General features: G+C 39.4%; 1 protein-coding gene across 1 annotated transcript in view; it reads right to left on the bottom strand.

Annotated features, from left to right (window-relative positions):
• The window catches only part of PTPRO (protein tyrosine phosphatase receptor type O), a 255,206-nt gene that overhangs the window by 85,351 nt on the left and 155,188 nt on the right, over positions 1–14,667 (bottom strand). The window contains exons 5-7 of the mRNA XM_061125072.1: positions 13,344–13,787; positions 11,349–11,510; positions 7,313–7,509 (exon numbers count right to left, since the gene is read on the bottom strand). Of these exons, the coding sequence (XP_060981055.1) occupies positions 7,313–7,509; positions 11,349–11,510; positions 13,344–13,787 (803 nt within the window). The remainder of the gene's footprint in view (positions 1–7,312; positions 7,510–11,348; positions 11,511–13,343; positions 13,788–14,667) is intronic.

The following is a 14,667-nucleotide window of genomic DNA, read 5'->3' as shown; positions in this document are numbered from 1 at the left end:
TCTAGACCTTCCTTGAACATGTATCCATAAACAATTAAGTATTGAGCCATACAGGTGTTATACCATTAATATTGCTCCAAACTTTTCCTTTAAACTTAACAACCACTGTAAACATGTGAACATACCTGCCAATCTAACCTTGCTTTCATTTAGAGTATCTAGAATAACACACAGAGTGTAGATTGTTTCAGGGTGATGTTAAATTTCTTTGGTTTGATAATATTTTAGGCAGTGGTTGATTCTAATTATTCATATGACTTCCTGGAATTATAACCACTTAAATATGCTATCCTAATGAATTCATCTCAGGAAAATTACACTGCCTTAAAAAAATAAGAACAAATAATGTGTATATATATCACACTACTGAAAAAATGAAAAGAGGACAAATCATATTGCACTTGACTTTAGTCACAAATTATTAATATAAATATTAATTTCCCCCTACTTTGAAAATATTTACTGAGGCATCAACATTACTTCTATTCCTTCATACCTTTTTCTTTATCCTGGACCTGCTTAGGGGTGGATTGGAGGTGGGCAGGGGAAATGTTCCTATACTAGTGCTAAATTGCTTCAGTTGTGTCTGACTCTTTTGCAACCCTATGACCAAAGCTTCCCTGGCTTCTCTGTCCATGGGATTCTCCAGGGAAGAATAGTGGAATGGAAAAAAAAAAAAAAAAAGAATAGTGGAATGGGTTGTCATCTCTTACTCCAGGGGATCTTCCCAGCAAAGGCATCAAGCCTGCATCTCTTACCTCTCCTTCATTGGCAGGCGGGTTCTTTACCACTAGCACCACCTGCAAAGCCCCAAGTAGTAATACTCTACTTACTAAATAACATGTTTTATTCAGTAGAGGATTACTCCACACTCCTCCCCCAATTTTCACCCCATCTTTGCATTCCAGTATTTCCTGTCTCTCATTTCTGACTGGCTTTGTCTCCATTCCAGAGAATTCAGTCCAGCCCAATGCATTTCCATCTAGGCCCTGGCCCTATCCTTTCTCAGCTAAAGAAATGGAGGAAAGATACACAATAGGGCATAGAAAATATATACAAGGAGGTTAAACTAGATGAGAGTTCTTTTAAGTCTGAAACGGTCTTCTCTCTTTCTTTGGCTGAACCACATGGCTTCTGGGATTTTAGTTCCCCGACCAGGGATTGAACCTGGGCCCTGACAGTGCAAGCTTGGAGTTCTAACCACTGGACCACAAGGAAATTCTCCAGAAATGGTCTTATGTATATATTATGTAATCCTCTTTCCATGACATCTTTCTGTACACTTATTATAGTTACTCAGTTTCTATGGAGAATCTCTAGAACCTCTTCATCTTCTTCCCTTGACACAAAAAGTATTCAGTTAGGTCTGCATAATAATAAAAGTTAATTTCTAGCACACCTTACTATTACTATGTTCCAAACATTGCATTAAGCATCACGTCCTCTTTTCTTTATTACAGATCTATGAGGTAGGATATGCTTCTTCTATTACAGATTCAGATGGTAAGACTTGGAAAGAAAGAAACTCAGAGCTGGTAGCTGCTAAAATCAGGTCTGAAACTCAATTCTGTTTGAGTCTAGAGTCTCTGCTTTTAGTCAACACTCTTGACTCCATCAGGATGAGTTGTGAGGATGAACTTCCCCTAGTGTATCATCTATAATGCACAAGAAAACATTCTCTCCTGGAAGTCAAATTACTTGAGATGGGGTCTCAGCTCTGATACTAATCAGTTGTGTGACTGCAGGGAGGTCCCTTCAATATTCAGCCTCTTAACTCTATCATTTCCTCATTTGTAAAGCTAACAGACTGACTGACTGGGCTTTCTTTCTGATTCAGTCACTTAGTTATTACACACTCCTGTAAATTGTCACCAAACATGTATGGACCAAGCAGACCACATGTAAAAATAAATGTACATTAGGACTTTGCTGGTGGTCTAGTGGTTAAGACTCCATGCTTCCACTGCTGGAACACAGGTTTGAGCCCTAGTTGGAGAACTAACACCCCACATGCCATGTGTGAGGACAAAAATTTTAAAAATTTAAAAAAGAATGGATCTAGCCTTTAAAAGATAATAGATATACATCCATACATTACATGATGCTTCTTTATTCTGAAATTCATAATTGTGTGTGAGTCTTTGGAGAGTCCTTTATATGACACTGAGCAGTGGCTTTATTATGCTCACTATATTGACATAGGCTTATTAGTGAGTAGAACTACGGTGTTTGTTAGCAGGGATATATTAGAAAACTCTCTTGCTCATGAATATTCACATATGAACTCACACAAAACAGCAACCAGACATGAAGTACATATACTTAATGAGGACAAATTCAAATTAAGAGGTACCAAGGGGCTTCCTGGTGGCTCAGATGATAAAGAATCTGCCTGCAATGCAGGAGACTTGGGTTTAATCCCTGAGTCAGGAAGATCCCGTGGAGAAGGGAATGGCTACCCACTCCGGTATTCTTGCCCTGGAGAATTCCTTGAACAGATGAGCCTTGTGGGCTACAGTCCATGGAGGTTGCAAAGAGTCAGACGTGACTGAGTGACTTTCACTTCACTTCAAGATACCTACATGAAAGGCTAGACTCTAAGCTTCATGAAATCAAGGCTCAAATCAAATTTGTTCTTATTTCTAGCAGCTCACACAGAACCTCCTAGAAAATAAACCAGTGAAACTGTGGGGAGGAGCAGGGGTACTAGCACCGAATCTCATGGATGATGGTAATCAACAAAGGAGTGATCCTGTGGTACAGTTGATGAGATGATGATAGAGAAAAAGTGGGGAGAATGAAAGCATGAGAGAATAAAACATTGCGGTTAATTATTCATCTGTGTTTGACTTTAGAATCACTCTTATTTTTGAGCTGCATTTTGATTTTTCGATTCAACATAATCACCGTACCACTGAAAAGAGAACTGAAGAAATGTTATAGTTTCTTTCCCTCTGGATAATGGTTGCTCTAAGAAATAACCTCAGTCAGACCAGTGTTGGTGAGAGTATATTCTGGATTCTTCTCTAGGCCAATTTTTGAGATTTTTTTTGAACTGATGTTTCTTTCTTTGAAAATATACATGTGTGTGTGATGATGATGATATAATGATGTAATACTAACACAATCCTCTTGCGGTAACTGAGATAACATCTAGAACAGTGGTCTAGTTTCTGCCCTCTGCTTTCCCTCCTTGCCTACAGTCTGCAACAGTTTCACATTTGCATTTCAAAGAAGCCACTGTCAGCAAGCACTTAGACCAGACTTTTCTGGTTCATATATAATTTACAATATCTCTCTACACTTTCAGCCTTTGGTTTCCATGTATATGGAGAAGGAAATGGCAACCCACTCCAGTATTCTTGCCTGGGAAACCCCTTGGACAGAGGATCCTGGTGGGCTACAGTCCATGGGGTTGCAAAGAGTTGCACACACCTGAGCAAGAAATGAGAAATAGATTTAAGGGACTAGGTCTGATAGACAGAGTGCCTGATGAACTATGGACAGAGGTTTGTGACATTGTACAGGAGACAGGGAACAAGACCATCCCTGTGAAAAAGAAATGCAAAAAGCAAAATGTCTGTCTGAGGAGGCCTTACAAATAGCTGTGAAAAGAAGAGAAGCCAAAAGCACAGGAGAAAAGGAAAGATATTCCCATTTGAATGCAGAGTTCCAAAGAATAGCAAGGAGAGATAAGAAAGCCTTCCTCAGTGATCCATGCAAAGAAACAGAGGAAAACAATAGAATGGGAAAGACTAGAGATCGCTTCAAGAAAATTAGAGATACCAAGGGAACATTTCATGCAAAGATGGGCCCTAAAAAGGACAGAAATGGTATGGACCTAACAGAAGCAGAAGATATTAAGAAGAGGTGGCAAGCATACACAGAAGAACTACACAAAAAAGATCTTCATGACCCAGATAATCACAATGGTGTGATCACTCACCTAGAGCCAGACATCCTGGAATGTGAAGTCAAGTGGGCCTTAGGAAGCATCACTACAAATAAAGCTAGTGGAGGTGATGGAATTCCAGTTGAGCTATTTCAAATCCTAAAAGATGATGCTGTGAAAGTGTTGCACTCTATATGCCAGCAAATTTGGAAATCTCAGCAGTGGCCACAGGACTGGGAAAGGTCAGTTTTCATTCCAATCCCTAAGAAAGGCAATGCCAAAGATTGCTCAAACTACTGCACAATTGCACTCATCTCACATGCTAGCAAAGCAATGCTCAAAATTCTCCAAGCCAGCCTTCAGCAATACGTGAACCATGAACTTACAGATATTTAAGCTGGTTTTAGAAAAGGCAGAGGAAGCAGAGACCAAATTGCCAACATCCTCTGGGTCATTGAAAAAGCAAGAGAGTTCCAGAAAAACATCCATTTCTGCTTTATTGACTATGCCAAAGCCTTTGACTGTGTGGATCACAATAAACGGTGGAAAATTCTGAAAGAGTTGGGAATACCAGACCACCTGACCAGGCTCTTGAGAAATCTGTATGCAGGTCAGGAAGCAATAGTTAGAAATGGACATGGAACAACAGACTGGTTCCAAATAGGAAAAGGAGTACGTCAAGGCTGTATATTGTCACTCTGCTTATTTAACTTACATGCAGAGTACATCATGAGAAATTCTGGGCTGGATGAAGCATAAGCTGGAATCAAGATTGCAGGAAGAAATATCAATAACCTCAGATATGCAGATAACACCACCCTTATGGCAGAAAGTGAAGAACTAAAGAGCCTCTTGATGAAAGTGAAAGAGCAGAGTGAGAAATTTGGCTTAAAGCTCAACATTCAGAAAACAAAGATCATGGCATCTGGTCCTATCACTTCATGGCAAATAGATGGGGAAACAGTGGAAACAGTGGCTGACTTTATTTTTGGGGGCTCCAAAATCACTTCAGATGGTGGCTGCAGCCATGAAATTAAAAGACACTTATGTTATGACCAACCTAGACAGCATATTAAAAAGCAGAGACATTACTTTGTCAACAAAGGTCCGTCTAGTCAAGGCTATTGTTTTTCCAGTAGTCATGTATGGATGTGAGAGTTGGACTATAAAGAAGGCTGAGTGCTAGAGAATTGATGCTTTTGAACTGTGGTGTTGGAGAAGACTCTTGAGAGTCCTTTGGACTGCAAGGAGATCCAACCAGTCCATCCTAAAGGAGATCAGTCCTGGGTGTTCATTGGAAGGACTGATGTTGAAGCTGAAACTCCAATACTTTGGCCACCTGATGCAAAGAGCTGACTCATTTGACAAGACCCTGATGATGGGAAAGATTGAGGGCAGGAGGATAAGGGGACGACAGAGGATGAGATGGTTGGATGGCATCACCGACTCAATGAACATGAGTTTGGGTAAACTCTGGGAGTTGGTGATGAACAGGGAGGCCTGGCGTGCTGCGATTCATGGTGTTGCAAAGAGTTGGACATGACTGAGCGACTAAAATGAACTGAACCGAACTGAGCGACTGACACTAACACTTCTATGTATAAGATGTGTAACTTATACATTAGAGGGAAGAAGAAAAATCATACCTGAGAGCAGTCAAGTTCTAGTTATGTTCTGGGACACAACACATTTTCTATCAATGTAAAGAGTCAGTATGCTGGGTACAATCAGGGAAGGAAGCTAATAAACTGCACAGTGAGTTGTGATGACTAGTTAATCTGTTTGGCATGTTTACTCTTTAATTCAAGCTGAGAGGGTAGCCTCATCTTCATGCTGGGCTTATCTCAGCTCTCTAGAGCTTTTGAGAGCTCCAAAGGCCATGATTCCTGAATTCATCTTCTTAATTTAAAATTTCTCACCCCTTGAATTACACTAAATGCCTGATTTTCATGGAATACATGGAAACACTCCAAATAGCTTCCACACAGCAAACACCTGTTTTGAGTGCATATTCTATTTGCAGCATACTCCACACAATAATTAAACTTTTTTTTGCCTCTAGGCAAGAAAAGAATGTGTTTGAAATAATGTATACTAATGCACATATATGGAATTTAGAGAGATGGTACAGATGAGACTGTTTTCAGGTCAGGAATAGAGAAGCAGAAGTAGAGAATGGACATGTGGATATGGGGTGGGGAGAACGAGATGAATGGAAAGAACAGCATTGACATATACACACTGCCATATGTTAAATAGACAATGAGTGGGAAGCAGCTCTATAGTACAGGAGCTCAGCTGGATGCTCTGTGATGACCGAGAGGGGTGGGATGAGGGGCAGGGGGTGGTGGGGGGTTTAAGAAGGAGGAGATATATGCATACATATAGCTGATTCAGTCCATTGTACAGCATTAACTAATACACATTGTAAAGCAGTTACACTCCAATTTAAAAAGTATTGTGTTTGTAAGACACTAAGGATCAGTTTCTTTGATCTCATGAAAAAAAGAAGAAAAAGTAAAACCAGGTTTAGGAAAATAGGATTGGGCGGCAGGCTTCCAGTGGGTGTATTCAGGGCGTCTGAGGGCAAAGTCTGCTTAGATGCCCAGGTTGGTGGTTTCATTCAGAACTGATGACTGGGCATGACGGTTCATTCTGGTAGCCACGCCCAGAACTATAGATTCCCAGGTTTCTCCACTTGCCCCATCTACCCCTTTCACTCAGCTAACTGCTATTTATCCTTTAAAAGTCTTCATTTGTATTAGTGAGGGGATCGTTTTTCACTTTATGTACTTAAAATTTTTTAGTTGTTTTTTGTTCAGGGAGCATATATTATCTTTATAGTTAAGACAACAAGAAAAAAAAAAAAAAACGGAAAAAATACAAAAACTGCACCAAGTAAACCAAATCTCCCCTAAACCTACTGCTTCCTGTCTCCTCCCCTAGCAGGTAAAGTTCTTCCGATCGTTTTCAAATCCTCTTGCCCCAATCAATATTTATTCATGCTCTTCTTTCTGTGAATTTATACAGACCTAGCATCACTCACTTTTAGCCTAGGTCTTATACTCTGCAGTAACACATGAATACTTAACTATTGTTCTCACTAGATCATAAACTCAGCAAGAGCAGGATGTATAAAAATTGTCTAGATTCCCACCATCTCCCCCAGTACCCAGCACATCATAGGTGCTCAGGATATGTTCTTGAATGAGGAATGGAAATAAAAGGAAGACAGTAGTTCTAAGAGGAAAGGAAGGCGACTGTGATTGCAGAGCCTTGGGCACCGACTTCCTGGCTCCTGTATCCGTGATGCACCAGGGAGACCTTGGCACAGCTGCTGGCCACGGTGGCACCCTTGCATCTGCTGGGAGGCTGGGCTGCAGGAGGTGAGTGAGCCCGACTGCCCTTCCTTTCCTTTACCTGAGTGCAGTACTGCTTTTCCAGCCTCTGGCTCTCCTTTTGTTTCTGGCAGGTGAGCGACACCACGGACACAATGGTGCCATTGTAGTTCTCTTGGGGAGACGTCCAGGACATCAAGGCAGTGGTTGAGCTTAGAACGTGGACACTCACGTGCTGGGGCTTCTCTGTAAGCTCTTCAATCCATTCTCCTGAAGGACCTGGATGTCAAACCAGAGCACAGGGGAGGCTTCAGGCTGAGCGGGTTCAGATGGACTATAGCTTTAAAAATCATGCTGCTTTCCTTTTGCCCTTAGAAAGACATTCCAAGTCAGACTGGCAGCCAAGACTGGCAAGTCTTCATGTCCTCTGCCTAGCTACGGTCTCCACCAGGTGACCTCCCCATTGACCTACGCCACAGCCTGGTGGCAGCAACGAAACCAATTCTTCTGAGAGACAGAAGCCCCACTTCAGTGGTTACATGCCTCTGAGACTATTCTGGTAACTTCTGCACCAGACAGAATTTACTTAACAAAGAGTGTGTGTGGCCGTGTGGTTTCATGAGTGTTTGTGATTCCTTTGCTGTTAGGATCTTTGGGCTCTAGAAATAATTATGTTGAGATTCAAATTAGCCTCGACTGCAATCCTGTGAAGAAAATTTTAAATCTGGTGACAGCAGAATCAAAGCAGCAGAGTGTGACTCCCTTAGAGAAGAAATAGGCAACAGACAGGCTCAATTATAGAAGCTGGTGGAAACCTGGGTGATAATTTGAGGACACGGTGGGATCCTCATTATAAAATATCTCCCTAAAAGTGCCCGCCATTAGCTTTGTTCTTTTAAATTTCCAAAGTGGTTATTAGCACAGTGCCTGACATATAGTAAAGACCCAAGAAATGGTAAGGTGATTATTATCTCCTGAAAGTCCCTGTTAAAATGCAAATGTGCAACTTCTTTTATTTGCTTAGGATACATTTGTCAGTTCTCTCAATAAGAAGCTGTATTCCTGGAGCCCAGGAAAAGGGGAGGAATAAGTGACTCTGCTGGGGAGGGCAGTCCCAAGCTCATGGGAACTGGGGCAAAGAAAATAAAAATAATATAAATGATAATAATAATTACAATGGCAAAGAGATGTAGGACTCACTGTTTGCCAGGCTCTTTTAAGCTTATTTATGTTTACATATTTTAATTCTTTAATTTTCTTAACTAAATTTATGAGATAAGTTTCAGATAAGGAAACTGAGGCAGAGATAGGACAAGTAGAGCTGGGATTCACACACAAGAGGTCTGGTTTCAAAATCCATGCTGTTAACCCCTGTGTGAAACTTCCTGGAGCACTATGAAACTATGAGAAGGGTGAATCTGGAAACAGGAAATTTGGCCCCAAACTCAGTTTTGCTCATTATTAGCGATGCAACTTTGGCCAAATGACTTCTCTGAATCTCAGTCACTGCATCTGTCAAATGGACAAATCATAGACCATGAGGACAGGAAAGGACTTTAGAGTTCCAATGTGGGTTACTGATGGGGAAACCGGGGCCCAGAGATGTGAATGACCTGCCCAATGTCACAGAGTGAGTATTGAGAGACAACCTAGGACTCCTATCTCCTGGGTCAGGGCTTTGTGTTAACATATCAAGATGCCATCTGATCAGTCTACTTTATAAGATTGTTGCTGGGATCAGATGAGATTGCAATGTATTAGAAAACTATCTAAATGTGAAGTGTTGTTACTTTTATGAAGATCTGAAGTGGTGGGAGCAGGGAGAGAAGGTGGATGGAGGCAAAACAAATTCACTCATTTAATGGCTTTATAATAGGATGGACCTGATAATCAATACAAGGTAATAGGTCACTGCAGACTCCATGGAAATGGACACTGTTACTAAAGATTTCTAGAGTCTGATTCTCCTTCTCACACTAAATGGCTAAACTTTCTGTGTCTAAGTATTTTTTTTTCCACCTAAAAACGGAAATAATAGGAATATTCCCTTCACAAGGCTTTTGGGAGACTAAAGTAAATTTCTACCTTAATTTTCATCTCTGAGGAAAGCCTTCAAAACTACGTAAATACAGTATCCTTGTAAAATCAAAAGCATACACATAGTACACCTGAGTAACTCATTACTGCAGAACAGAATATCTGAAGCTCCAAACAGGTTGTTTTACCGGCAGAGAAATAGAAAAATTTCTAGTATCTTATATTTTCCTAAATGAATATTAACATGCATCTCTTCAAAATAATCATATTTTTGAGCAATTCTGACATTCTCAGCAGCTCTGGTCAGTTTGGATACTCTAAGAATAGAGTGCCTATCACTGGAAAGTGATTCAATAAATATTTGTTGAATGTACAACAGAAATAATAAGCAAAGAGTATAACCCCAACTTAGGGTTTTATTATGTGGCATGAAAAGCAAGAGGTATGCAAATAAAATCCATCTAGAAAAATATCACACTCAGAGATAAGCTCTGTACTGTAAAGAATCTGCCTGCAATGCAGGAGACCTGGGTTTGATCCCTGGGCCAGGAAATTCCCCTGGAGAAGAGAATGGCTACCAACTTCAATATCCTTGCCTAGAGAAACTCATGGACAGAGGAGCCTGGTGGGCTACAGTTCATGAGGTCACAAAGAGATGGACACAATTGACTAACACTTTCACTTCATTATGAAATACAGTAGAAGTTCAGAGGAGGGAAGAGCTAATGGCCTGAACAGTTGTGGAAATTTTCCTGGAACTTGCAGTGGGTCTCTGCTGGCAGACAAGGGAATCTCTGGGTTAATGAAACATTTTTAGCCTCATGGGAAGAACTCAGTACTAAACTTTGCTTTCATTCTCAAACGATGCCATGTCAAAGATCTCCTGTAACTGAAAGACATGCAGGGTGATCATGGATATTTTTTCTGCTTGTCTAGTGGATATTTCAAGCCTTTTCACCAGTGGTGACATTTTTGGTTTCTTAACAAAAATTGTTATACAGGGTATTTTCCACATTTTTAGGCTGCTAAATAAACTGATTTCTCTCCTCTGAGCTCCTCCTTTTTATCTCGCCTGTCTTTTTGAGGGTCATTTAATGAAAGGTGGTATTTTGCCTTTGGAGGAGGAGATAACATATGGCGATCATCCTTCTTGGAATGAAGTTTTTATCCATTGCCGTCTTTTTTTTTTTCTGCTGATCAGAGGCACATTTAACTCCGGATAAGCTAAGAAACAGATTTTTGGCCTCTAAACTTCTGGTAAGCATAGTCAGATTAGCAGAAAACATTACCGACATACACTATTTGTGTAGCTCTTTGAGGCTAGTTATTGGCCTGCTATTATCCCTGATGGAATCAGTAGAAGCTGCCCTAAGACTTGATATTGGTGTTTTCATAATGCTCTAGCTTTGCTGTTGTTGTTTAGTCATTAAGTCGTGTCTGATTTCTTGGGACCCCATGGGCTGTAGCTCACCAGGCTCCTCTGTCCTGGGGTTTTCCAGGTAAGAATACTGGAGTGGGTCACCATTTCCTTCTCCAGGAGATCTTCCCGACCCAGGGATTGAACCTGGGTCTTCTGCTTTGCAGGTGGATTCTTTACCCTCTGAGCCACCAGGGAAGTCCCACGCTCTATCTCAGTTCGTGTTGATTTTTGGAGAGACCACCTAGGTCTTACCACACTTGAATCTCTGTGCTTCTTTCAAGCTCCCCAAATTCAACACTCTAATGAGACTTTTCACATAGTTCAAGAATACCAGTTTTCATTATGGCTTCAAACAAAAGTCCTCTTTCCTAAACTATGTGTCCATGTCCTTGGAGAGTTTGTTACCACTAGTGCAAAAGGTCAATTTAACAAATGTTCAATTATCTCAATAATAAAAAAAAAATCCTCAAGTTGTTACTATGAAACATACATATATTTTCTCTGCTGTCAAAAATCACGTGGATTTGGGCCTCTCATGACCTTGAAGAATTCTCAGGGTCTCTAAGGATTGATGAATAATTGATGCTTGAGCATCATTCATCTCACCGGCTCCATTGTTTTAGCTCCTCCGTAAATGCAAAATAATCTCTTTGGTACTTACTGATATAAAAACTGAGTGATTTTGCTGACTGACTGTTTCGAGTTTCACAAGATCCTGAGGAACTAAAGGTTGTCACAGATAACTTATATTTCCCGGGCTCCTTCAGTTCTGCAACAAATTCATGTGCTTCTTCATCCACTGTCAAATATTCAGTAAAGTTTTCTAAATCATGTATAAAGAAGAGAATATATATGAATTGATATCCGGAACAGTCTTGGCTATAGATAAGTCAGTTAATCTTTTTAAAAAGTATTTTCCTATTTTGCCTCTTTCCTTGTGTCGAGTTGAATTATACCTCCAAACTAAAATTGCTATTGAAAAAAGATGGCTAAGAGCTCAAATTGTTTTCTTACAGTACTTTAAAATAACTAACTTAAAATATGGTGTCCAAATCAATAAAAATATGGATACATATATATACTGCATTCTTACATACTGTCAGCCAGTAAAATGATACACACAAAACAGAAATAATATTAGGAGAAGATAGCAATGATCAACTTGCTCATTTGGATATAAAGAATTAAGAGAAACAGTACCAAATGTTGTACAAGTTCTTTGTGATAACATTAAATATGCATAAGTGTCTTAAAATATATTGAATTATTTTCTAGTTAGAAATAATCCTCTGGGTATATTTTCTGACACATTATATTTTGCTTCATTGGCTGACTTCCAGAAGTTTTAAAAGTAAAAATGATTTTTACATTGCTTCAAAGTCTATCTCCTGCTGCTTATTGCTTCATTTGAAGTTTTTTTTTTTTTTTTTATCATTTGGTGACCAGAGTCGCCTTCAACAGAACACACTGCAGTCAGATAAAAGCATGATTGAACTTTCATGGAAATAGGCATTACAAAATACTCTAAGACCCTATTTTCCAGAGACTATATCGAGGAACAGAAAAATAAAAGACTAAAGGAACTTTTTTAAATATAGGCAATTTCAGGCAGATGTTAAGACTTTTGACTCAAATAATTGTAAATGACAAAGGATTTCAATTTTATACAATATTTGTGTATTGTTGGTTGCTCTATACTCCAATATAGAGGAATTCACAAATCTTGTATTTCATTCTATCGGATAAAATGGGGGCAAACAATATGTTATCTATGAGACTATATGATTTGAATACCCTCGCATGTAAGTAAAGCTGTTAATTTAACCTCAAATTTTGACAACTTGACAACCAACCTTTGCCACTCAAACTACTAGACTGGAGAGCAAAAAATGAAGAATGTCATTATAAAAACAAAATAAACAAGAATTTCTAAATAAACAATGAATATCTACCAAACAACAATTCAGATATGATTCATGATCCAAATTTACTGAATGCCATGGCCCTGTTTTTCATAAAGTAATGGGTTAAATATAAAGAATGTCTCTTGGATGCTAAGTGAATACAATATATATAATATAGTAGCTGGAGTGGGAATACCAGCTGCTGTGTAGTTTTATTCTACTACCATCTCCGCTTTGGAAAAATGTGAGTTGTGCTGGTTCCAGGGGAGCACCCCCTGAGCGGAAATAAGACTAGCCTGATAAGCAGAGCACAGGTCTGATACTCTAGGGAAAGAAGTCATGTTGTCAGTAAGATTCTTTTGCTGCATGCTTCACAAATTTGTGTACCTGGAAAACAGAACACTTCTCCAGGATATTCTGTAATTTGTGATGGTTAGAAATTTAATTCAAAATCTTTTCAAAGCTTCCTCAGTGGCTTGGGGAGGTGAAGTGTCAGCAATGAAATGTATACAGTTGCCCATTCTTGCAATGTGTGAACTACCCAAACTGGGTTCTGACCCAATCTGTTCATTTTCATTTTCTGGTTTCAGTCTGCCTTGGGATATTCAATAAATGCTTCATTTTCTTTACCATTTTTCTTTATATCTTAACTGTCTGCCTTCAGTCTTTCTTTCTAAATGTAATTTTTCAAAGTTCCCGTTTCCTTTACCTTTGGACCATTTCTTATGTCCTCTGATTTCCCAGTACTTTACCTTCTCTTTCTATGTGGATATGGAACCCATCAAAGGCAGTGGGTGGTTTTGGTGGTAACCAACTCAATATCATTTGTACAGGGAAAGAAGAGAAAGAGCTGGATACTGATTTCTCCGTCTCACTGAGTGTATTGTTATTTTCGTATTCTGTGGGAAGCACACTGACTAATTCATCTTCGCTTTCAGGAGTCGCAGATGCGCTGTCCCACCAATATGGCTGGGATGTTGTTTCGAAATCACTGCTGTTAAAATCAGGCCAACCAGAGGAAATGTTGCCAGAGGGAATTTCAGGAGTGTCCTCTGTAAAATGGAAGACTCTGTCCTTTCCCATTGTATCTTGTGATCTCATGAATGATTCCTCTGGGAAACTGCCGCTCTCTTCTTCCCAGTTGTTTTTGTTTAAGTTCACTATACGAACTGAGATATTCCGAGGTGGATAAGGGGCTGTAAGAAAGAGAATTATCATTTTATGTATTTTTTAACTATTATAATGAATACTTTATCAATGAGTCAAACAAAAAAGTAGATTCAGAAAATAGTTTAACTGTACTTTTACTCAAGAACAAGTGTCATTTCAAGACTTCCCTGGTGGCTCAGGTGGTAAAAGTGTCTGCCTACAATGCAGGAGAACTGGGTTCGATCCCTGGGTTGGGAAGATCCCCTGGAGAAGGAAATGGCAACCCACTCCAGCATTCTTTTTTTTTTTTTTTTCCATTTATTTTTATTAGTTGGAGGCTAATTACTTTACAATATTGTAGTGGTTTACAGAGTGAAGTAAGCCAGAAAGATAAAGACCGTTACAGTATGCTAACATATATATGGAATTTAGAAAGATGGTAACGAAAACCCTATATGCAAAACAGAAAAAGAGACACAGATGTCCAGCATTCTTGCCTGGAAAATTCCATGGACAGAGGAGCCTGGTAGGCTACAGTCCATGGGGTGGCAAAGAGTCGGACACAACTGAGCGACTTCACTTTCTTTCCCTTTCACTTTTTACATCAAGAACAAGTGTCATTTCAAGTACATGTCTATCTAAGATTTTGTACATGATGTGCATACATTATCGTATCATCAGTCACACTTCAAATACATTAAATAGTGGTACTATGTTAGTCAAAGTGGTGACTGAACCACTTCCAAAGTAGAGTTACATTCATATTTTTCAGCTTATCACAATCTTCTTTTGAAAAAGCCAAGTCTCTGTCACTAGATCTTTTTTACAAAAAAGCAACTATAGTGTTTTATAGCTATCAGGACTAAAAATACTCTCAATGACATAGTTGCACTTAGGAGAGTTGCGTGTTGAAATTACCTTTAGAAA

The sequence above is a fragment of the Dama dama genome, chromosome 22 (assembly GCF_033118175.1).
Source record: "Dama dama isolate Ldn47 chromosome 22, ASM3311817v1, whole genome shotgun sequence".
In the NCBI taxonomy this organism is placed as follows: domain Eukaryota; kingdom Metazoa; phylum Chordata; class Mammalia; order Artiodactyla; family Cervidae; genus Dama; species Dama dama.
The sequence above is the reverse complement of the archived record's forward strand: the minus strand, read 5'-3'. Positions and strand labels throughout refer to the sequence as shown.